At 55.1% G+C, this 24669-nt stretch overlaps 1 protein-coding gene across 1 annotated transcript; it reads left to right on the top strand.

The window, feature by feature from the left end:
• Positions 1-3703: 3703 nt before the first annotated feature.
• LOC132398863 (pro-interleukin-16-like) lies at positions 3704-24468 on the top strand. Its single transcript, XM_059978699.1, has 4 exons — positions 3704-3806; positions 14322-14568; positions 15255-15380; positions 20531-24468. The coding sequence occupies exons 1-4, from the start codon at positions 3768-3770 to the stop codon at positions 20710-20712; spliced, it is 594 nt and encodes a 197-aa protein (XP_059834682.1). The 5' UTR covers positions 3704-3767; the 3' UTR covers positions 20713-24468.
• Positions 24469-24669: the final 201 nt, after the last annotated feature.

Genomic DNA, 24669 nt, shown 5'->3' with positions numbered 1-24669 from the left:
TGGATACGATAGGGTCTTTCTTAAAAGACTCCTGGATGGATACATGGAGCTTAGAAAAATAGAGGGCTATGGGTAAAGCCTAGGTAGTTCTAAGGTAGGGACATGTTCAGCACAGCTTTATGGGCCGAATGGTCTGTATTGTGCTGTAGGTTTTCTATGTTCCTGTGTTCCCGTCTTTCTCTGAAACCGGCAAAGGTACACTCAGCTCTCCCTCCATCTGAGGCTTTTCTGTGGGAACTGAATTGATGGAGCAAGAGGCCTCATCTCGTCCGAAGTTATTTTTAGAACAGAATAAACTTTGTTTATAGTAAAAAGAATCCCATCAGGTTTCTGCAGGGTCCTGTAGAACAATTACATCGGTCTCTTCCTGAACACCTTCCCACAATCCTTCAGAATCAGCTTTAGAACCACTGGCAAATGTGTGAGATTTGTTACTTTGCAGCAGGAGTACAGTGCAATACAGAATAATAAAAACTATGCATTAATATAAAATTAAATAAGTAGTACAAAAATAGAGCAAAAAAATCGTGAGCAGGTGTTCATGGGTTCATTTGTCCATTCAGAAATCTGATGGCAGAGGGGAAGAAGCTGTTCCTGAAACATTGGTTTTGTGTCTTCAGACTGCTTTACCTCCTCCTTGATGGTAGCAATGAGAAGAGGGCATGTCCTGGGTGAGGGGGGTCGTTAATGATGGATGCCGCCTTTTTGAGACATCACCTTTTGAAGATGTTCTCGATGTTGGTGAGGTTAGAGCCTGTGATGGAGCTGGCTGAGTTTACAACCCTCGGCAGCTCTTTCCCCCGTTCCTGTGCAGTGGGGCCTCCAGACCAGACGGTGATGTAACCGGTCAGAATGTTCGACAGTGAACAAGGGTGAACAGGGACAAGAAACATTTAGTCAGGTGCATTGAGAGGAGCGTTTCCTCAGGGGCAACAGACTACTGGAGAGGTTCAGCAGGTTGATGAGGGAAGGAACTGTTGACATTTTGGGCCAATTACCTTTATCAGAACTGATGCATGTAGGACCAGGTGACCTCAGAATCAGGTTTAACGTCTCTGACTTAACATAAGTTGTGAAACTTGTTGTTTTGTGACAGTGGTTCTATGCAAGCAGACCAAATTGTTATAAGTTAATTTTTATTAAAAAGTTGTACAGAAGGGGTAGTGAGGAGGTACAGGAGCCTGAAGACTCAAAATTTCAAAGTACATTTATTATCTTAGTGATTATACAGTATGCAACCTTGAGATCCGTTTACCCAAGGGCAGCCACCAAACAAAGAAACAATGGAAGCAATCCCCACACTAAGACAGGTCTTTCCCCTCTGCCATCAGATTCATGAACTCCCTTGTGCACCACCTCACTATTTTGGTCTCCTTTTATACAAACTATTTATTAAACTTTAACATTTCTTATCATGACTTAGAGTAAATTTTTTATAACTGCAGTGCACTGCTGCCTCAAAACAACAAATTTCACGAATATGCTGGAGATAATAAACCTGGGTTTCATGCTGGTCGCTGCCCCCCCCCCAACACAGGGGGAGGGGGAAGGAGCAAGTTTTACAAAAACAACTATAGCTGTATCAAACCCACAGAAAGTGTTGCTTTGGCCACGGAGAGCGCTCATTGTGGAATTCTTGCAAAAGGCAGATTGAGACACAGGAAGAGGCGCCACAGTTTGCTGCATCTGGGAGGCCGGAAGTGTTGCGAAAGAGCATGAGGCTGCACCTTGTGGGCACCCTCCCCTCAAACAACAATAAGATCAGGAGTTAACCATCCCTTCAAGCCTGGCCCACTGAACTACCCTCCACTTCAGCTCCCCTGTATTAGTCCCAGAACCGTCCCCGATTGCTCAGAAATTTAAACAAGTGGCCGTTTCATTAGCTCCCTCCTGCACCTAGTAAAGTGGCCACAGAGTGTGTGTTTCTGGGAAGCCTTCTGCATCACATCAGACACATTCTATAATTGGTTCCCATAACAAGCTACCCCCCCGTGGCCACTGTATTAGTCACAGGAGTAGAACCTAGTGTTGCCTCCTGTTGCTGTAGCACATCCGCTTCGAGGTTCATCATGTTGTCTGCTCAGAGATCTCTTCTGCGCACCACTGTTGTAACGGGAGGTTACTTGAGTTACTGTCAGCTGGAACCAGTCTGGCCATTCTCCTCTGACCTCTCTCGTTAACAACGTGTTTTCGCCCACAGAACTGCTGTTCACTGGATGTTTTTTTTTGAAGTTTTTTGCACCATTCCCTGTAAACTGTAGAGACTGTTGTGCGTGAAAATCCCAGGAGATCAGCAGTTTCTGAGATACTCAAACCACCCCATCTGGCACCAATAATCAAAGTCACTTGGATCACATTTCTTCCCCATTCTGATGTTTGGTCTGAACAACTGAACCTCTTGACCATGTCCGCATGCTTTTATGCACAGAGTTGCTGCCACACGATTGGCTGATTAGATATTTGTATTAACAAGTAGGTGTGCCTAATAAAGTGGCCACTGCGTGTATTCTCCAATTCCGGTTCATTTATCTGTCTCCAGTTGAAATACCTGTAAAGATCAGAATCTCCACAATTGTATTTTGTTATTTTAAGATACACTTCTGTCCAACTGCCCAGCAACCCGCCGATCTAACCCTGGTCTAATCACAGGACAACTTACAACGACCAAATAACCTACCCAGTGGGAGGAACCCGGAGAAAGCCTGTGCATTCTCACAGGGAGGACATACAAACCCCTATTACTGGGATTGAACTGTGGAACACCTTGAGCTGTAAACCTCTTGCACTAGCCACTATGCCACTGTGGTTTTAGGTGACCACAATCCTTGGACTTTGGCACAAGACAATGAATTTCACTGAACGTTTCAATGTGGTTGTTGGTGCGTTTCACTGTATGTTTTGATGTACATGTGGCAAATTAAGCTAATCTAACCCAGTCTAATGGGGGAAGAAGAATGTAGTAGAGACAGGGGGTCACAGGGAGGTAGGGAAAGACTGGAAGGGGATTTGCAAATGCGGAGAATGAGAACTGATGGAGATCAGGAGCTGGGGCGGTTTGTTGGATGGGACTCTCTGTGCGTTTATACTTGCCAAGTTCAGAGTAAATTTATTATCAAAATGCATACATGTCACCATATACAAGCCTGGGATTCATAATCTTGTGAGCATTCACAAAGACACTCGATGGAACACTGCGTGCGACAGAGGTGGACAAACAACCCATGTGCAAATACCAAAAGAAGTAAAATAATAAAGAAGCGATAAATATCAAGAATGAGATGAGTCCACAAGTTGTGGGAACATTTCAGTGACGGGTTGAGTGAAGTTATCCACACTGGTTCAAGAGCCTGATGGTTGAGGGGTAGTAACTGTTCCTGAACCTGGTGGTGTGGGACTTGAGGCTCCTGTACCTCCTTCCCGATGGCAAGTGGTGAGTTGAGAGTGTGGTCTGGAGCTGGGGGTCTCAGGGATGCTGCTTTCCTGTGACAGTGCTCCAGGTAGACGCGCTCAGTGGTGGGGACTGCTTTACCTGCGATTCACTGGGCCGCATCCACTACTTTTTGTAGGATTTTCTGTTCGAGATTCAAGATGGCACTGGTGAAACACACAACGCTTTGCGGGCAGCTTACAAAACTTCTAAGCATACTTTGTACCAGTGAGACTAGAAACCCCATCCCAATTCTCTCTCTCTGTTTGGTTCACAGTGTCCAGAAGAGGTCCGAGTGGTGGTCCTGCACAAGGAGGAGGGGACAGGCCTCGGCTTTAGCATGGCGGGTGGAGTGGACCATGAGAACAAGACAGTGACCGTAAGTGCTAGCGTGTGTGTCTCCGTAATCGCACGCCAACTATGACACCTGTACGTGGTAAAGAGATCTGGTGGTGTTGGAACCACAGTGCTGGGGTCAGAGGTCACCCCCAATCCTGGTGGGCACGAGGCACCAAATGGCCTATTGTAAGTGTGAAGCACAGTCAGATCCCACTGTGTGGTAATGACCTGCAGTACCCGTTCCTGGGATATTAGTTGAGGGATAATGGTCACTGGAAAATACTTCACCCCCCCTGCCCTGTAAAGAATTCATTTCTTTCTTACAAGAAAATTTTTGTAAGGTGTAAATACCATTTGGTTTTATGAAAAAGTGCTAGGATAGGGGGTACTTCATTGTGCAAGGGGAATTCCTCTTGCCTACCTTGGATTAATACTTCAAGAGTAAAGGACCTCCCACAACCCAGCACTTCCTCCTTCACCACCCCTCCCACAGCACGAGCTACCTCCTCACCACCCGTCCCACAGTGAGACAGCCCCTCCTCACCACCCCTCCCACAGAGAGACGGCCCCCTCACCGCCCCTCCCACAGTGAGACAGCCCCTTCTCACCACCCCTCCCACAGTGAGACGGCCCCTCCTCACTGCCCCTCCCTCAGTGAGACGGCCCCTCCTCACTGCCCCTCCCACAGTGAGACGGCCCCTCCTCACCGCCTGTCCCACAGTGAGACGGTCCCTCCTCACCGCCCCTCCCACAGTGAGGCAGCCCCTCCTCACCGCCCCTCACACAGTGAGACGGCCCCTCCTCACCACCCCTCCCACAGTGAGAGGGCCCCTCCTCACCGCCCCTCCCACAGTGAGACGGCCGCTCCCACAGTGAGACGGCCCCTCCTCACCGCCCCTCCCACAGTGAGGCAGCCCCTCCTCACCACCCGTCCCACAGTGAGACGGACCCTCCTCACTGCCCCTCCCACAGTGAGACGGCCCCTCCTCACTGCCCCTCCCACAGTGAGACGGCCCCTCCTCACTGCCCCTCCCACAGTGAGACGGCCCCTCCTCACCGCCTGTCCCACAGTGAGACGGCCCCTCCTCACCGCCCCTCCCACAGTGAGGCGGCCCCTCCTCACCGCCCCTCCCACAGTGAGACGGCCCCTCCTCACCGCCCCTCCCACAGTGAGACGGCCCCTCCTCACCGCCCCTCCCACAGTGAGGCGGCCCCTCCTCACCACCCGTCCCACAGTGAGATGGCCCCTCCCACAGTGAGACAGCCCCTCTCACCGCCCCTCCCACAGTGACGGCCCCTCTCACCACCCCTCCCACAGTGAGGCAGCCCTTCCTCACCGCCCCTCCCACAGTGAGGCAGCCCCTCCTCACCACCCGTCCCACAGTGAGACGGCCCCTCCTCACTGCCCCTCCCACAGTGAGACGGCCCCTCCTCACTGCCCCTCCCACAGTGAGACGGCCCCTCCTCACCGCCTGTCCCACAGTGAGACGGTCCCTCCTCACCGCCCCTCCCACAGTGAGACGGCCCCTCTCACCACCCCTCCCACAGTGAGATGGCCGCTCCCACAGTGAGACGTCCCCTCCTCACCGCCCCTCCCACAGTGAGCCGGCCCCTTCTCACCACCCCTCCCACAGTGAGACAGCCCCTCTCACCGCCCATCCCACAGTGAGACGGCCCCTCCTCACCACCCCTCCCACAGTGAGACAGCCCCTTCTCACCACCCCTCCCACAGTGAGACAGCCCCTCTCACCGCCCCTTCCACAGTGACGGCCCCTCTCACCACCCCTCCCACAGTGAGGCAGCCCCTCCTCACCACCCGTCCCACAGTGAGACGGCCCCTCCTCACCGCCCCTCCCACAGTGAGACGGCCCCTCCTCACCGCCCCTCCCACAGTGAGACGGCCCCTCCTCACCGCCCCTCCCACAGTGAGACGGCCCCTCCTCACCGCCCCTCCCACAGTGAGACGGCCCCTCCTCACCGCCTGTCCCACAGTGAGACGGCCCCTCCTCACCGCCCCTCCCACAGTGAGACGGCCCCTCCTCACCGCCTGTCCCACAGTGAGGCAGCCCCTCCTCACCGCCCCTCCCACAGTGAGACGGCCCCTCCTCACCGCCCCTCCCACAGTGAGGCAGCCCCTCCTCACCACCCGTCCCACAGTGAGACGGACCCTCCTCACTGCCCCTCCCACAGTGAGACGGCCCCTCCTCACTGCCCCTCCCACAGTGAGACGGCCCCTCCTCACTGCCCCTCCCACAGTGAGACGGCCCCTCCTCACCGCCTGTCCCACAGTGAGACGGCCCCTCCTCACCGCCCCTCCCACAGTGAGGCGGCCCCTCCTCACCGCCCCTCCCACAGTGAGACGGCCCCTCCTCACCGCCCCTCCCACAGTGAGACGGCCCCTCCTCACCGCCTGTCCCACAGTGAGACGGTCCCTCCTCACCGCCCCTCCCACAGTGAGACGGCCCCTCTCACCACCCCTCCCACAGTGAGATGGCCGCTCCCACAGTGAGACGTCCCCTCCTCACCGCCCCTCCCACAGTGAGCCGGCCCCTTCTCACCACCCCTCCCACAGTGAGACAGCCCCTCTCACCGCCCATCCCACAGTGAGACGGCCCCTCCTCACCACCCCTCCCACAGTGAGACAGCCCCTTCTCACCACCCCTCCCACAGTGAGACAGCCCCTCTCACCGCCCCTTCCACAGTGACGGCCCCTCTCACCACCCCTCCCACAGTGAGGCAGCCCCTCCTCACCACCCGTCCCACAGTGAGACGGCCCCTCCTCACCGCCCCTCCCACAGTGAGACGGCCCCTCCTCACCGCCCCTCCCACAGTGAGACGGCCCCTCCTCACCGCCCCTCCCACAGTGAGACGGCCCCTCCTCACCGCCCCTCCCACAGTGAGACGGCCCCTCCTCACCGCCTGTCCCACAGTGAGACGGCCCCTCCTCACCGCCCCTCCCACAGTGAGACGGCCCCTCCTCACCGCCTGTCCCACAGTGAGGCAGCCCCTCCTCACCGCCCCTCCCACAGTGAGGCAGCCCCTCCTCACCGCCCCTCCCACAGTGAGACGGCCCCTCCCACAGTGAGACGGCCCCTCCTCACCACCCCTCCCACAGTGAGACGGCCGCTCCCACAGTGAGACGGCCCCTCCTCACCACCCCTCCCACAGTGAGACGGCCCCTCCCACAGTGAGACGGCCCCTTCTCACCACCACTCCCACAGTGAGACGGCCCCTCCCACAGTGAGACGGCCCCTCCTCACCACCCGTCCCACAGTGAGACGGTCCCTCCTCATCACCCCTCCCACAGTGAGACAGTCCCTCCTCACCGCGCCTCCCACAGTGAGACGGCCCCTCCTCACCGCCCCTCCCACAGTGAGACGGCCCCTCCTCACCGCCCCTCCCACAGTGAGACGGCCCCTCCTCACCGCCTGTCCCACAGTGAGGCAGCCCCTCCTCACCGCCCCTCCCACAGTGAGACGGCCCCTCCTCACCGCCTGTCCCACAGTGAGGCAGCCCCTCCTCACCGCCCCTCCCACAGTGAGACGGCCCCTCTCACCGCCCCTCCCACAGTGAGACGGCCGCTCCCACAGTGAGACGGCCCCTCCTCACCACCCCTCCCACAGTGAGACGGCCCCTCCCACAGTGAGACGGCCCCTTCTCACCACCACTCCCACAGTGAGACGGCCCCTCCTCACCGCCCCTCCCACAGTGAGACGGTCCCTCCTCACCGCCCCTCCCACAGTGAGACGGCCCCTCCTCACCGCCCCTCCCACAGTGACGGCCCCTCATCACCGCCCCTCCCACAGTGAGACAGCCCCTCCCACATTGAGACGGCCCCTCCCACAGTGAGAAGGCACATCCTCACCACCCCTCCCACAGTGAGACGGCCCCTCCTCATCACCCCTCCCACAGTGAGACAGTCCCTCCTCACCGCCCCTCCCACAGTGAGACGGCCCCTTCTCACCGCCCCTCCCACAGTGAGACGGCCCCTCCCACAGTGAGACGGCCCCTCTCACCGCCCCTCCCACAGTGAGACGGCCGCTCCCACAGTGAGACGGCCCCTCCTCACCACCCCTCCCACAGTGAGACGGCCCCTCCCACAGTGAGACGGCCCCTTCTCACCACCACTCCCACAGTGAGTGCCCCTCCCACAGTGAGACGGCCCCTCCTCACCACCCCTCCCACAGTGAGACGGTCCCTCCTCATCACCCCTCCCGCAGTGAGACAGTCCCTCCTCACCGCCCCTCCCACAGTGAGACGGCCCCTCCTCACCGCCCCTCCCACAGTGAGACGGCCGCTCCCACAGTGAGACGGCCCCTCCTCACCACCCCTCCCACAGTGAGACGGCCCCTTCTCACCACCCCTCCCACAGTGAGACGGCCCCTTCTCACCGCCCCTCCCACAGTGAGACGGCCCCTCCCACAGTGAGACGGCCCCTCCTCACCACCCCTCCCACAGTGAGACGGCCGCTCCCACAGTGAGACGGCCCCTCCTCACCACCCCTCCCACAGTGAGACGGCCCCTCCTCACCGCCCCTCCTCACCGCCCCTCCCACAGTGAGACGGCCCCTCCCACAGTGAGACGGCCCCTTCTCACCACCACTCCCACAGTGAGACGGCCCCTCCCACAGTGAGACGGCCCCTCCTCACCACCCCTCCCACAGTGAGACGGTCCCTCCTCATCACCCCTCCCACAGTGAGACGGTCCCTCCTCACCACCCGTCACACAGTGAGACAGTCCCTCCTCACCGCCCCTCCCACAGTGAGACGGCCCCTCCTCACCGCCCCTCCCACAGTGACGGCCCCTCATCACCGCCCCTCCCACAGTGAGACAGCCCCTCCCACATTGAGACGGCCCCTCCCACAGTGAGACGGCACATCCTCACCACCCCTCCCACAGTGAGACGGCCCCTCCTCATCACCCCTCCCACAGTGAGACAGTCCCTCCTCACCGCCCCTCCCACAGTGAGACGGCCCCTCCTCACCGCCCCTCCCACAGTGAGATGGCCCCTCCCACAGTGACGGCCCCTCTCACCACCCCTCCCACAGTGAGGCAGCCCCTCCTCACCACCCGTCCCACAGTGAGACGGCCCCTCCTCACCGCCCCTCCCACAGTGAGACGGCCCCTCCTCACCGCCTGTCCCACAGTGAGACGGCCCCTCCTCACCGCCCCTCCCACAGTGAGACGGCCCCTCCTCACCGCCTGTCCCACAGTGAGGCAGCCCCTCCTCACCGCCCCTCCCACAGTGAGGCAGCCCCTCCTCACCGCCCCTCCCACAGTGAGACGGCCCCTCTCACCGCCCCTCCCACAGTGAGACGGCCGCTCCCACAGTGAGACGGCCCCTCCTCACCACCCATCCCACAGTGAGACGGCCCCTCCTCACCGCCCCTCCCACAGTGAGACGGCCCCTCTCACCGCCCCTCCCACAGTGAGACGGCCGCTCCCACAGTGAGACGGCCCCTCCTCACCACCCCTCCCACAGTGAGACGGCCGCTCCCACAGTGAGACGGCCACTCCTCACCACCCCTCCCACAGTGAGACGGCCCCTTCTCACCACCCCTCCCACAGTGAGACAGCCCCTCTCACCGCCCCTCCCACAGTGACGGCCCCTCTCACCACCCCTCCCACAGTGAGGCAGCCCCTCCTCACCGCCTGTCCCACAGTGAGACGGCCCCTCCTCACCGCCCCTCCCACAGTGAGACGGCCCCTCCTCACCGCCCCTCCCACAGTGAGACGGTCCCTCCTCACCGCCTGTCCCACAGTGAGGCAGCCCCTCCTCACCGCCCCTCCCACAGTGAGGCAGCCCCTCCTCACCGCCCCTCCCACAGTGAGACGGCCCCTCCTCACCGCCCCTCCCACAGTGAGACGGCCCCTCTCACCGCCCCTCCCACAGTGAGACGGCCCCTTCTCACCGCCCCTCCCACAGTGAGACGGCCGCTCCCACAGTGAGACGGCCCCTTCTCACCGCCCCTCCCACAGTGAGACGGCCGCTCCCACAGTGAGACGGCCCCTCCTCACCACCCCTCCCACAGTGAGACGGCCCCTCCCACAGTGAGACGGCCCCTTCTCACCACCACTCCCACAGTGAGACGGCCCCTCCCACAGTGAGACGGCCCCTCCTCACCACCCCTCCCACAGTGAGACGGTCCCTCCTCATCACCCCTCCCACAGTGAGACAGTCCCTCCTCACCGCCCCTCCCACAGTGAGACGGCCCTTCCTCACCGCCCCTCCCACAGTGAGACGGCCCCTCCTCACCGCCCCTCCCACAGTGAGACGGCCCCTCCTCACCGCCTGTCCCACAGTGAGGCAGCCCCTCCTCACCGCCCCTCCCACAGTGAGACGGCCCCTCTCACCGCCCCTCCCACAGTGAGACGGCCGCTCCCACAGTGAGACGGCCCCTCCTCACCACCCCTCCCACAGTGAGACGGCCCCTCCCACAGTGAGACGGCCCCTTCTCACCACCACTCCCACAGTGAGACTGCCCCTCCCACAGTGAGACGGCCCCTCCTCACCACCCCTCCCACAGTGAGACGGTCCCTCCTCATCACCCCTCCCGCAGTGAGACAGTCCCTCCTCACCGCCCCTCCCACAGTGAGACGGCCCCTCCTCACCGCCCCTCCCACAGTGAGACGGCCGCTCCCACAGTGAGACGGCCCCTCCTCACCACCCCTCCCACAGTGAGACGGCCCCTTCTCACCACCCCTCCCACAGTGAGACGGCCCCTTCTCACCGCCCCTCCCACAGTGAGACGGCCCCTCCCACAGTGAGACGGCCCCTCCTCACCACCCCTCCCACAGTGAGACGGCCGCTCCCACAGTGAGACGGCCCCTCCTCACCACCCCTCCCACAGTGAGACGGCCCCTCCTCACCGCCCCTCCTCACCGCCCCTCCCACAGTGAGACGGCCCCTCCCACAGTGAGACGGCCCCTTCTCACCACCACTCCCACAGTGAGACGGCCCCTCCCACAGTGAGACGGCCCCTCCTCACCACCCCTCCCACAGTGAGACGGTCCCTCCTCATCACCCCTCCCACAGTGAGACGGTCCCTCCTCACCACCCGTCACACAGTGAGACAGTCCCTCCTCACCGCCCCTCCCACAGTGAGACGGCCCCTCCTCACCGCCCCTCCCACAGTGACGGCCCCTCATCACCGCCCCTCCCACAGTGAGACAGCCCCTCCCACATTGAGACGGCCCCTCCCACAGTGAGACGGCACATCCTCACCACCCCTCCCACAGTGAGACGGCCCCTCCTCATCACCCCTCCCACAGTGAGACAGTCCCTCCTCACCGCCCCTCCCACAGTGAGACGGCCCCTCCTCACCGCCCCTCCCACAGTGAGATGGCCCCTCCCACAGTGACGGCCCCTCTCACCACCCCTCCCACAGTGAGGCAGCCCCTCCTCACCACCCGTCCCACAGTGAGACGGCCCCTCCTCACCGCCCCTCCCACAGTGAGACGGCCCCTCCTCACCGCCTGTCCCACAGTGAGACGGCCCCTCCTCACCGCCCCTCCCACAGTGAGACGGCCCCTCCTCACCGCCTGTCCCACAGTGAGGCAGCCCCTCCTCACCGCCCCTCCCACAGTGAGGCAGCCCCTCCTCACCGCCCCTCCCACAGTGAGACGGCCCCTCTCACCGCCCCTCCCACAGTGAGACGGCCGCTCCCACAGTGAGACGGCCCCTCCTCACCACCCATCCCACAGTGAGACGGCCCCTCCTCACCGCCCCTCCCACAGTGAGACGGCCCCTCTCACCGCCCCTCCCACAGTGAGACGGCCGCTCCCACAGTGAGACGGCCCCTCCTCACCACCCCTCCCACAGTGAGACGGCCGCTCCCACAGTGAGACGGCCACTCCTCACCACCCCTCCCACAGTGAGACGGCCCCTCCTCACCGCCCCTTCTCACCACCCCTCCCACAGTGAGACAGCCCCTCTCACCGCCCCTCCCACAGTGACGGCCCCTCTCACCACCCCTCCCACAGTGAGGCAGCCCCTCCTCACCGCCCGTCCCACAGTGAGACGGCCCCTCCTCACCGCCCCTCCCACAGTGAGACGGCCCCTCCTCACCGCCCCTCCCACAGTGAGACGGCCCCTCCTCACCGCCCCTCCCACAGTGAGACGGCCCCTCCTCACCGCCTGTCCCACAGTGAGGCAGCCCCTCCTCACCGCCCCTCCCACAGTGAGGCAGCCCCTCCTCACCGCCCCTCCCACAGTGAGACGGCCCCTCCTCACCGCCCCTCCCACAGTGAGACGGCCCCTCTCACCGCCCCTCCCACAGTGAGACGGCCCCTTCTCACCGCCCCTCCCACAGTGAGACGGCCGCTCCCACAGTGAGACGGCCCCTTCTCACCGCCCCTCCCACAGTGAGACGGCCGCTCCCACAGTGAGACGGCCCCTCCTCACCACCCCTCCCACAGTGAGACGGCCCCTCCCACAGTGAGACGGCCCCTTCTCACCACCACTCCCACAGTGAGACGGCCCCTCCCACAGTGAGACGGCCCCTCCTCACCACCCCTCCCACAGTGAGACGGTCCCTCCTCATCACCCCTCCCACAGTGAGACAGTCCCTCCTCACCGCCCCTCCCACAGTGAGACGGCCCTTCCTCACCGCCCCTCCCACAGTGAGACGGCCCCTCCTCACCGCCCCTCCCACAGTGAGACGGCCCCTCCTCACCGCCTGTCCCACAGTGAGGCAGCCCCTCCTCACCGCCCCTCCCACAGTGAGACGGCCCCTCTCACCGCCCCTCCCACAGTGAGACGGCCGCTCCCACAGTGAGACGGCCCCTCCTCACCACCCCTCCCACAGTGAGACGGCCCCTCCCACAGTGAGACGGCCCCTTCTCACCACCACTCCCACAGTGAGACTGCCCCTCCCACAGTGAGACGGCCCCTCCTCACCACCCCTCCCACAGTGAGACGGTCCCTCCTCATCACCCCTCCCGCAGTGAGACAGTCCCTCCTCACCGCCCCTCCCACAGTGAGACGGCCCCTCCTCACCGCCCCTCCCACAGTGAGACGGCCGCTCCCACAGTGAGACGGCCCCTCCTCACCACCCCTCCCACAGTGAGACGGCCCCTTCTCACCACCCCTCCCACAGTGAGACGGCCCCTTCTCACCGCCCCTCCCACAGTGAGACGGCCCCTCCCACAGTGAGACGGCCCCTCCTCACCACCCCTCCCACAGTGAGACGGCCGCTCCCACAGTGAGACGGCCCCTCCTCACCACCCCTCCCACAGTGAGACGGCCCCTCCTCACCGCCCCTCCTCACCGCCCCTCCCACAGTGAGACGGCCCCTCCCACAGTGAGACGGCCCCTTCTCACCACCACTCCCACAGTGAGACGGCCCCTCCCACAGTGAGACGGCCCCTCCTCACCACCCCTCCCACAGTGAGACGGTCCCTCCTCATCACCCCTCCCACAGTGAGACGGTCCCTCCTCACCACCCGTCACACAGTGAGACAGTCCCTCCTCACCGCCCCTCCCACAGTGACGGCCCCTCCTCACCGCCCCTCCCACAGTGAGACGGCCCCTCCTCACCGCCCCTCCCACAGTGAGACGGCTCCTCCTCACCGCCCCTCCCACAGTGAGACGGCTCCTCCTCACCGCCCCTCCCACAGTGAGACAGTCCCTCCTCACCGCCCCTCCCACGGTGAGACGGCCCCTCCTCACCGCCCCTCCCACAGTGAGATGGCCCCTCCCACAGTGACGGCCCCTCCTCACCGCCCCTCCCACAGTGAGACAGCCCCTCCCACAGTGAGACGGCCCCTCCTCACCGCCCCTCCCACAGTGAGACGGCCCCTCCTCACCGCCCCTCCCACAGTGAGACGGCCCCTCCTCACCGCCCCTCCCACAGTGAGACGGCCCCTCCTCACCACCCCTCCCACAGTGAGACCGCCCCTCCCACAGTGAGACGGTCCCTCCTCACCGTCCCTCCCACAGTGAGACGGCCCCTCCTCACCGTCCCTCCCACAGTGAGACGGCCCCTCCTCACCACCCCTCCCACAGTGAGACGGCCCCTACTCACCGCCCCTCCCACAGTGAGACGGTCCCTCCTCACCGTCCCTCCCACAGTGAGACGGCCCCTCCTCACCACCCCTCCCACAGTGAGACGGTCCCTCCTCACCGCCCCTCCCACAGTGAGACGGCCCCTCCTCACCACCCCTCCCACAGTGAGACGGCCCCTCCTCACCGCCCCTCCCACAGCAAGGCATTCCTTCCTCATCACATCTCCCTCAGCATGCGCTCCCCCCCCACTGCTCCTCCCACAACACAGAGCTCCCTCCTTACCACCCCTTCCAAAGTGTGTGCTTCCTCCTAACCGCCCCCACAGTATGGCGCTCCACCCTCACCATCCCTCCCACAGTAAATACTCCCTCCTCAGCGCCCCTCCCACAGTGCAGCGCTCCCCCCTCAGCAGTGGATGTGACTGAGCTGCCGTGGAGCAGGTGACAGGGTTTCTCCTGGAGAACGACACTGAGGAACAAGCAGAACTCCCTCAGTAATGCCCGGAGCGATGACCTCTCCCTCCTTAAGAACTACTGCTCTCTCCACCAGGCTCACAAGGTGTTCCCACACGGTCTGGCCGCCCAAGAGGGTACCATCGAGCAGGGAGACGAGATCCTGTCCATCAATGGATACTCCCTCAAGGGCGTCACCCACAGCGAGGCCCTCTCCCACCTCCACAAGGCTCGACCTTCGAAGCAGGCTATCGTCGTGGTGCGGAAGGTGACCAAAGCAGAGAAGAGAGCTGTTCACAGGGGTGCCAGTGCCAGTAATGAGCATCATGGTGACCAGGTGTCAGGTAAGGACCCCTTTCCTCTCCCAATGGGCTGGGGGTGGGGAGGGATTACGAGTTTCCAAATTGGGACAAAGTGTTTGAGTTGAGTCCCAAAATTACACTGTGCACTGGGCGCTAGGTGCTCGGGACGGTGTCTGTTTAATGAGTCAGTATTTGGAAGATAGTTCCCTCAGGCTGTATTGGAATGATATTTGGGGAGTTGAGTTCTAAAGAGGAATCTCTGTGTTGGAACAGTATTTGGGGAGCTGGTTCCCATTTGAGCCATGGAGATGGGATGGGACAGTAGGAATTTGGTTCACAGAAAGATCACTGTGTCAGGACAGTACTTTGGGAGCCGATAAATTTTTAAAATTTACTTTTATTTATTTAGAGACGGAGCACAGTAACAGGCCCTTCGGCCCAATGAGCCTGTGCTGCCCAATTACACTCATGTGACCAATTATCCTATTAATCCATATATCTTGGACTGTGGGAGGAAATCCGCATGGTCACGGGGATAACGTACAAACTCCTCACAGAGGAATTCAACCCGGGTCACTGGCACTGTAATAGTGTTACACAAACTGCTTCACTACCATGTCGTCCTATTTTGTGGAGCTTGTGAGGGGCTGTTTGTTTTGGGGGGGGGGGGGTGCGGAGTTATTTGAAGAGCTGGTCTCTAGGTTTTGATTGGCGTACTCTTCCCACAGAGAACTTGGGAGAGTGCATCACTGTGGAGCTGGAGAAAAATAATGCTGGCCTAGGCTTCAGCCTGGATGGCGGAAAGGATTCCAGTCAAGGGGATCGACCCCTCACTATCAAAAAGGTTTTCTCAGGTAGGATTCAAAGATTCAAGGTACATTTATTATCAAAGAATGTGTAAGTCATATATCTTGAAATCTGTCTGCTTCCAGGCAGTAGCAAAGCAAGACACCTAAAAGAAACCAATTAAAAAAAAAAGACCAACCCCAAATTTGCAGAGAAAGAAAAAAACAAATCATGCAAACAACAGAAGCGATCAGCAACAGAGTTCCCAACCAAACTGAGCTGGAAGGGAATCTCCAATCGGTAGGAAGGGAACGTGGAGAATGGTGGGACTCTGTACCAATGAACAGTCAGCCTAACATACTGTACGTCATAACAGCACAAACATAAGGCATAAGAGCAGAATTAGGCCATTTGGCCCAATGAGTCGGCTCTGCCATTCTATCCTTTCACCTGCCTTCTCCCCATTACCTTTGACACCTTGACTAATCAAGAACCTATCAACGTCCTCTTTAAGTATACTCAATGATTTGGCCCCCCACAGCTGCCTGTGTCAATGAACTCCACAGATTCACCACTCTCTGGCTAGAGAAATTCCTCCTCATTTCTGTTCTAAGTGGACATCATTCTATTGTGAGGCTGTGCCCTCTGGTCCTACATCCCTCCATGATAGGAAAAATCCTGTCCTCCTCCATTCTATATAGGCCTTTCCATATTCAATAGATTTCAATGAGATTAACCCTCATCCTTCTAAACTCCAGTGAGTATAGGCTCAGAGCTAATCCTATGCCGTGGGAGGGTCTGGTGCTGGATTAACTTGAGAAGGGGAATCCAGATAGCTCTCCCTCTCTGAAATGCTATGATGGAATTGAGGAGACTTGAGTGGCCTAATTCTGCTCCTATTAGAAAGATGTGACATAGGATCAGAAGATGTTGAATCCTTGGGGGTTGAGTTAAGAAACTGCAAGGGTAAAAGGACCCTGATGGCAGTTATATACAGGCCTCCAAACAATAGTTGGGATGTGGACTACAGATTAGAACGGGAAGTAGAAAAGACTTGTCAAAAGGGAAATGTTAAGGAGATATTAATATGCAGGTAGATTGGGAAAACTAAGTTGTTAATGGATCTCAAGAGAGTGAATTTGTTGAGTAAAAGTAAAGTCTGATGTAGCAGTAAAGGAAATTTCAGTGGTATGAGAGAGGAGTAGGCCAAAGAAAATTTGAAGGCAAATTAGTTGGCAGGGATGACAGCAGAGCAGCAATGGTGTGAGTTTCTGGGGAAAATGAGGAAGGTGCAGAATAGATGTATTCCAAAAACAAAGAAAACCGCAAATGGCAAAATAGTACAGCCAGAACTGGCTTGCCCACAGAAGGCAAAGAGTGGTTGTAGATGGGTCACATTCTGCATGGAGGTTGGTGACCAGTGGAGTGTCTCAGGGATCTGTTCTGGGACCTTTACACTTTGTGATTTTTATACTGACCTGGATGAGGAAGTGGAGGGATGGGTTAGTAAATTTGCTGATAACACAAAGGTTGGAGTTGTTGTGGATAGTGTGGAGGACTGACAGAGGTTACAGTGGGACATTGATAGGATGCAAAACTGGGCTGAGAAGTGGCAGATGGAGTTCAACCCAGATAGTGAAGTGGTTCATTTTGGTAGGTCAAATATGATGGCAGAATATAGTATTAATGGCAAGACTCTTGGCAGCGTGGAGGATCAGAGGGATCTTGGGGTCCGAGTCCATAGGACACTCAAAGCAGCTGCACAGGTTGACTCTGTGGTTAACAAGGCATATGGTGTATTGGCCTTCATCAATCATGGAGTTGAATTTAGGAGCCAAGAGGTAATGTTACAGCTATATTGGACCCTGGGTCAGACCCCACTTGGAGTACTGTGCTCAGTTCTGGTTGCTTCACTACAGGAAGGATGTGGAAGCCATAGAAAGGGTGCAGAGGAGATTTACAAGGGTGTTGCCTGGATTGGGGAACATGCCTTTTGAGAATAGGTTGAATGTACTTAGCCTTCTCTCCTTGGAGCGACGGAGGATGAGAGGTGACCTGATAGAGGCGTATAAGATGATGAGAGGCATTGATTGTGTGGATAGTCAGAGGCTTTTTCCCCAGGTCTGAAATGGTTGCCACAAGAGGACACAGGTTTAAGGTGCTGGAGAGTAGGTACAAATGAGATGTCAGCAGTAAGTTTTTTACTCAGGGAGTGGTGAGTCCGTGGAATGGGCTGCCGGCAATGGTGGTGGAGGCGGATATGATAGGGTCTTTTAAGAGACTTTTGAATGGGTACATGGAGCTTAGAAAAATAGAGGGCTATGGGTAAGCCTAGTAATTTCTGAGGTAGGGACGTGTTTGACACAACTTTGCAGGCGAAAGGGCCTGTATTGTGCTGCAGGTTTTCTATGTTTCTGACTGTGGCTTTCAAGGGCGGTCAAAACTAATGAAAAATCAAAAGAGAGGGCATACAGCAAAGCAGAAACTAGTGGGAAGATAGAGGATTGGGAAGCTTTTAAAAACCTATAGAAAGCAACTAAAAGAATCATTAAGAGGGAAAAGATGAAATACGAAAGCAAACTATCAAACAATATCAAGGTGGATAGAAGAAGTTTTTCAAATAAAAAAAAATAAGAGAGATGAGAGTGGATATAGGACCAGTTGAAAATGAAGCCGGAGAAATAATAACGGGGGAGAAGGAGATGGCAGATGAACTAAATGAGTAGTTTGCATCAGTCAGGTGTTGAAGGGTGAGAGGGGAGAGAAGTGAGTACAGTTATTATTACAAGGGAGAAGTTGCTCAGAAAGCTGGAAGACCTAAAGGTACATAAGTCACCCAGACCAGATGAACTGCACCATAGGGTTCTGAAAGAATAGGCGGTAGAGATTATGGAGGCATTATTAATCCGAAGGCAGCTGTCGATCCCGGGGGTCACGCGTTTGCGCCTCTGGTGGACTGTGTCCTCTCCAAGGTGGGAAGATTTGAAGAACCGGCTGCTGCCCATGCAGCGTGTTCCCCTGTCCACGTCACTGATGTAGTCCGAGGGAAGGGCAAGCGTCGATACAGCTTGGCACCAGTATTGTTGCCAAGGTTGCCAGGGTGAAGTTGGAAACAACATCAAACTGCCTCAGGGACCCCGGCTCCGGATTTCTTCCTCGGGGTTTACTCCAGAAGCCTTTCCCGTGGGTGGGTTTGGCCGCAAGGCAGCGGAGGTTTAAAATCAGAGTGTTCCTTCTCCAAGTCAGGCTGCTGTCCAAGGCTAAGGAGCCCCACCTGTTTTAGTAATGATCTTTCAAAAATCATGGTGCCAGAGGACTGGAAAATTGCAAATGTCACTCCGCTTTTCAAGAAAGGAGGGAGGCAGCAGAGAGGAGATTATAGACCAGTTAGCTTGATCTCAGTGGTTGGAGTCAATTGTTAAGGATGAGGTTATGAAGTACTTGGTGACACAGGACAGAAAAGGACAAAGCCAGCATGGTTTCCTTAAGGGAAAATCTTGCTGGATGAACCTGTTGGAATTCTTTGAGGAGATTACAAGTAGGATAGATAAAGGGGATGCAGTGGATGTTGAATATTTGGACTTTTTGACGAGATGCCACACATGAGGCTGCTTACCAAGTTAAGAGCCCATGGTATTACAGGAAAGTTACTGGCATGGTTAGAGCACTGGATGATTGGTAGGAGGCAGCGAGTGGAAATAAAAGGAGCTTTTTCTGCTTGGCTGCCGGTGACTAGTAGTGTTCCGCAGGGGTCAGTGTTGGCACCACTTCTTTTTATGCTGTGTATCAATAATTTAGATGATGGAATAGATGGCTTTGTTGCCAAGTTCGCAGATAATATGAAGATTGGTGGAGGGGCAGGTAGTATTGAGGAAACAGGTAGGATGCAGAAGGACTGAGACAGATTAGGAAAATGGACAAGAAAATGACAAATGAAATACAGTGTTGGAAAATGCACTTTGGCAGAAGAAATAATCTGCAGACTATTTTCTAAGCAGGGAGAAAGTCCAAAAATCTGAGATGTAAAGGACCTGAGAGTCCTGGTGCTGAACACCCTGAAGGTTAACTTGCAGGTTGAGTTGGTGGTGAGGAAGGCAAATTCAATTTTAGCATTTATTTCAGGAGGTCTAGATTACAAGAGAAGAGATGTGATGCTGAGGCTTTATAAGACATCATCCTGAGTATTGTGAACAGTTTTGGGCTTCTCATCTGAGAAAAGATGTGCTGGCATTGGAGAGGGTCCAGACGAGGATGATTCTGGGAATGAAAGGATTATCTATGAGGAACATCTGATGGCTCTGAGTTTCTACTTGCTAGAATTTAGGAGGATGAAGGGGGATCTCATTGAAACTTCTTGAATGTTGAAAGCCTGGACAGAGTAGATGTGGGGAGGATGTTTCACATGGTGGAGGAGTCTAGGACAAGAGGGCACATTCTCAGAATATAAGCGAGTCCATTTAAAACAGAGAAATTTCTTTAGACGGAGGGTGGTGAATTCATGAAAATGTTACCACAGGCAGCTGTGGAGGTCGGGTTGTTGAGTGTATCTAGGGCGGAGGTTGATCTGTTCTTGATTGGCCATGGTATCAAAGGTTATGGGGAGAAGACCGGGGAGTGGGACTGAGGAGGAGAAAAAAGGATCAACTATGATCCTTTTGGAGAAGACTCAATGGGCCAAATGGCCTAATTCTGTTCCTATGTCTTGTGGTCTTGTACTGAGAGGTAGAGAATGAGCTGGAAGCTGTACATGTAAGGTTTGAGGGAGAGAAGGAGTGATGGGGGAGAGGAAGGGTTGGAGGTAATGAACGTGTTCAGAAGAAGAAGGGGCATTGTCGAAGAGGGAGGGCAGAGAGACAAATGGGGAGGAAGAGAAGGGATGGAGGAAAACGGGGGCACACACAAAATGCAGGAAAAACTCAGCAGGTCGGGCAGCATCTATGGAGGCGAATAAACAGTCCAGTCATTAGTTATATTTAAAGTGGAGGTTGATGGGTTCTTGATTTGTAAGGGTTACGGGGAGGATGGGGTTGAAGGGTTAATACATCAGCCGTGGTGGAATGGTGGAGCAGACATCATGAGCTGAATGGTCTAATTGTGCCCTTAAACCTTAAGATCTTGTGCTTCATCTCCACCACCATTTTGGTTTCTGAGCTCTTCGTTCCTGGGGATCTAGGGCAGAAAAGGACGGAGTTTTTTAACCTGGGCTCCTCTTTTCCAGGTGGAATAGCAGAAAGCAGTGGCTTGATCCAGCAGGGAGACGAGCTGCTGCGGGTTAACGGAGAAGACTGTCATGATCGCACTTGTTACGAAGCTTGGAATCTGATAAAATCGCAACCGGCGGGCCCAGTTAGGCTGGTGATCCGGAAGAACCAGGACAGAGTACCTCAGGAACAGGTATAGCAGAGTTTGGGATATCACCCTGGTCCCCCCGCTGCCTTGACAGACGGGACAGTTCGGTAGCGTCTCAGCAAGTCGAAGACGGCGACGATTGCAGCGCGGCAGGCCTGACACCTGCCCTGAGATGGGGTCAGCACGCAGTCAGTCTGGATGACCCCCCCACAGCTGCCCCACACTCCGGACAAATCTGGAGTCACATCTGCCCTTGGTCCTACCTGAGACGGATCGACTGTTGGGGTTAAGTCCCAATTAATTTGAGAAGCGGGGGCACGAGTTCCCTTGGGGTTTCTAATGCAAGTTGGTCCAGAAAAGATTGTTCTTTCTGCTGGAAAATTCTAAAGACTTCATTTCATTAAACCGGAAAACAATGCAAGGACTATCTCCAGTTAGTGTCACTCCAATAAGTACATGGACTGGAGCCAACAGTAGACCAGAGACCGCTACGGTACCATGAACAGCGTATTAGTGTAACAGTTAGCGTAACAATATCACAGTGCTCTACACCGGGTTCAGTCCCCACCGCTGTCTGCGAGGAGTTGGTACGTTCACCCGGCTGCTCCTCCCACAGCGGGTTCATCGGTCACATGGGAGAAATCGGGCCGTGCAGACTCGTTGGGCAGGAAGGACCAGCTACTGTGTGGTGTCTGTACGTGGAAGGAAAAGAGATATGTTCTCAGTAGCATATAGCATAGAGAGAGTGCGGATAGTCAGCGCCTTTTCCCCAGAGCAGCAACAGCTAATATGAGAGGACATAACTCTAAGGTGATTGGAAGAGAGGACAGAGGGGAGGTCAGAGAGTGTGTGGAAAGTGCAGATACACTTAGGAGACTCTTAGATAAGTGGAGGGCTATGTGGGAGGAAAGGGTTAGATTGATCCCGGAGTAAGTTAAAGGGTTAGCACAACATTGTGGGCTGAAGGGCCTGTTTTGCTCTCTGCTTTAAATGTTCTTCATAAGGATGTCTGTTCGTAAGGGTGGTCTGCAACATCTATGCAACACACCTATGCACAACACCCAGTCGTTTTCTAGAGCATTATGGAGGTCTGGTCAACCTCCTCCAGCTTTAAGAGGCTTGGGGGCATCCTGCAGAGTCGAGCAGCAGCTCATGGGAGTGACTCAGGTCGCTGCGGGCCGCCGTGGCAGCACTGCGGTTGGTGTCGGAATTCCAGCAGCGTCTGTGAGGAGTTTGTACGCCCTCCCGTGACCACGTGGGTTTCCTCCGGGCGCTCTGGTTTCCACCCACTGTCCAAAGGTGGATGGGTTTGTAGGTTAATTGGCCAATGTAAATTGTCCCGTGATTAGGCCAGGGTTACATCTGTGGGATGCCAGGCGGTGAGGCTCGAAGGGTCAGTAGGGCCTGCTCCACGGTGTAGCTCTAAATAATTAAAAATTAAATAGATTTGAGTGTGTGTGTGAGATTTTCATGTTCTCCTGTGGCCGTGTGATGTCTGGTTTCCTATCACCCCAAGGCCGTGCATGGTCAGTGGGTCCATCTAGAACTAGAAGGTTGCAGAAAGATTTGATAAAGGGTAAATGCCAGCTGGATTTTCTGACTGAGACTAGATCTAGAGGTCTTGGGAGGAAGGGGAACTATTTCACTCAGAGGCTGGTGAGAGTGCGGAAGGAGCTGCCAGCAGAAGTGGTGGATGGGGTTCGATTTCAACATTTAAAAGAAGTTTGAGCCTTCAACAGAGTGGAGTGGCAGTATCTATTTAAAGTTTTAGGAAGATTTGGTATGGGGGAAATTTCTAAGGTGGATACAGCTTCTTTATTCTAACCCACGGGCTGAAATTTTAACTAACGGGCTTTTTCTCGGCACCTTTTAAACTCCAACGGGGAGCAAGACAGGGCTGCCCCCTATCTCCCCTCCTGTTTATCCTGGCCATTGAGCCACTTGCTCTGGCAATTCGAAAACAGATTAACATATCAGGAATAACTATAGGAGATATAGAACATCGCATAGCCCAGTACACGGATGACGTAATTTCATTTTGCTCCAACTTGAAACAAACATTACCTGTCTTAACTGATCTGATAAGTACTTTTGGTACTTTTGCAGGCTATAAAGTAAACAACAACAAATCTGCAATATTATTCATGGATAAAAGTGGGTGAGACTCAATTCTCCCACTTCAAACTCCATTTATGGTGTCAGAACAGGGTTTTACCTATCTGGGTGTTAAATTTACTCCTACTACTGATAAAATTATCCCAATTAATTATAACCCTCTCACAGACTCAGCTGTTCAACTTATAAACAGATGGATGAAATTGTCCATATCTTTAATTGGACACATAAACATTCTAAAGATGTCAATTTTACTGAAGTTCCTGTTCCTTTTCCAATCTATTCCACTTTCTTCTCCATTATCTTTCTTTTATTTGTTAAAGAAAATTTTCTGTAATTTCATCTGGAATAATAGACATCTGAGACTCAGGCTTTCCCTGTTATATCTGCCTTGTGATAGAGGCGGCTGACAGCTACCAAATCTTATATGGTATTTCTGGGCGGCCCAAATTAGAGCACGAATGTTTTACTTTGTTAAGGATCACTCCCCTACTTGGGTCTTAATGGTACCCCAGTCGATTAAAATCCCTCTAGAACTATATATGTACTCAGCAGATAAGAAAAAACTGGTCAAACAAACTAAAAAACCCCTTCTTAAAAAATACAATAATGGTTTGGCACAATGCTGTTGTGTATTTGGGAGAGACATCATCACAGTTATCCCAGTTTACTCCTATCTTTGGTAATGATGGCTCCAGCCCGGCAGAGCAGACCCAAGACATAGCTAAGGTGTCTGATCTTTATAAGGGCGATACACTTATGTCATTTGAAGAACTCAAGGCCACATATGGAATTCCAACAAAACACTTTTTTTAAATACCTTCAGTTGTGAAGTTTTATTATGTCCAGGCAAGGTTACAGTTTGAAACTCCCTCCTTTATCTTCACTAGAAGACATCACTCTGAAATAATCTGAAGCCAGGGGACATGTCTGTATTATACAATTTGTTTGCAAGTAAGTGTAATGAGTCATCAAACAACATACTACAAGCATGGAGAACTGATTTGCATGAGAATCTGTCAGAAAAAGAGTGGTCAGAAGCTTGTTCGTTAGTTCAAACCCAATCAGTGAATAATCATTCTAAATCACTACAATACAAATGGATAACCAGACGGTTATCAATACTGCAGTCAGGTTGCATCACTTTTTAACCCAACATTCCAGACACATGCAATAAATGTAATCACCAAAAGGGGTCTCTGTTCCATTGTACGTGGGAGTGCCCCCACATAATCTGCTTCTGGACGAAGGTGCTGGATTTGATTAGTCAGATATTGGAAAAAAGGTGCCCCTTGATCCTAAATTATGTATTCTTTGTAACCTCCAAAAATGTAAGGTCTCTGCTTAACATTTGTTTTCTGGAAGCCAAATGCTGCATAGCCCATTTATGGAAGAAAGCAACAACCAGTGGACTCACAACGGCTGAAAGGAATGACTTCTTATCGTGCTCTAGAAAAAATAAGCTACATCACAAAAAACAAACTTGGCAAATTTCGGGAAATTTGGGACAGTTTCTACAAGTTTCTGGAGAACAATATTCAGGATGATGAAAACAACGAACTGAATTGACTGCTTTTATAATGGTGGGGTGTTTGCTTTTTTGTGTGTGTTTTTTTTCTTTTGATTTCTTATTTTTTTCCCTTTAACTTTGTTGCATTTTCAAACCTATGGATGATCTAATGTGTTTTCATTGTGTAAAAGCAATAAAGAGATGTTTAAAAAAAAAGGTTTGGCTAAGGACATGGATGGGAAGGGTATGGAGGGTGATGGTCAATGGGATCAGGCAGAATCACAGCTTGGGGCCTGCTTCTGTGCTGTGACTCTATGACCTTCTGGTGGCTAGGAGCTCCATGGTCCTGGACACAACAGCCGAATAGGTCGGTCAATCGATAA

This window comes from Hypanus sabinus, chromosome 9 (assembly GCF_030144855.1).
Source record: "Hypanus sabinus isolate sHypSab1 chromosome 9, sHypSab1.hap1, whole genome shotgun sequence".
Classification (NCBI taxonomy): domain Eukaryota; kingdom Metazoa; phylum Chordata; class Chondrichthyes; order Myliobatiformes; family Dasyatidae; genus Hypanus; species Hypanus sabinus.
The sequence above is the reverse complement of the archived record's forward strand: the minus strand, read 5'-3'. Positions and strand labels throughout refer to the sequence as shown.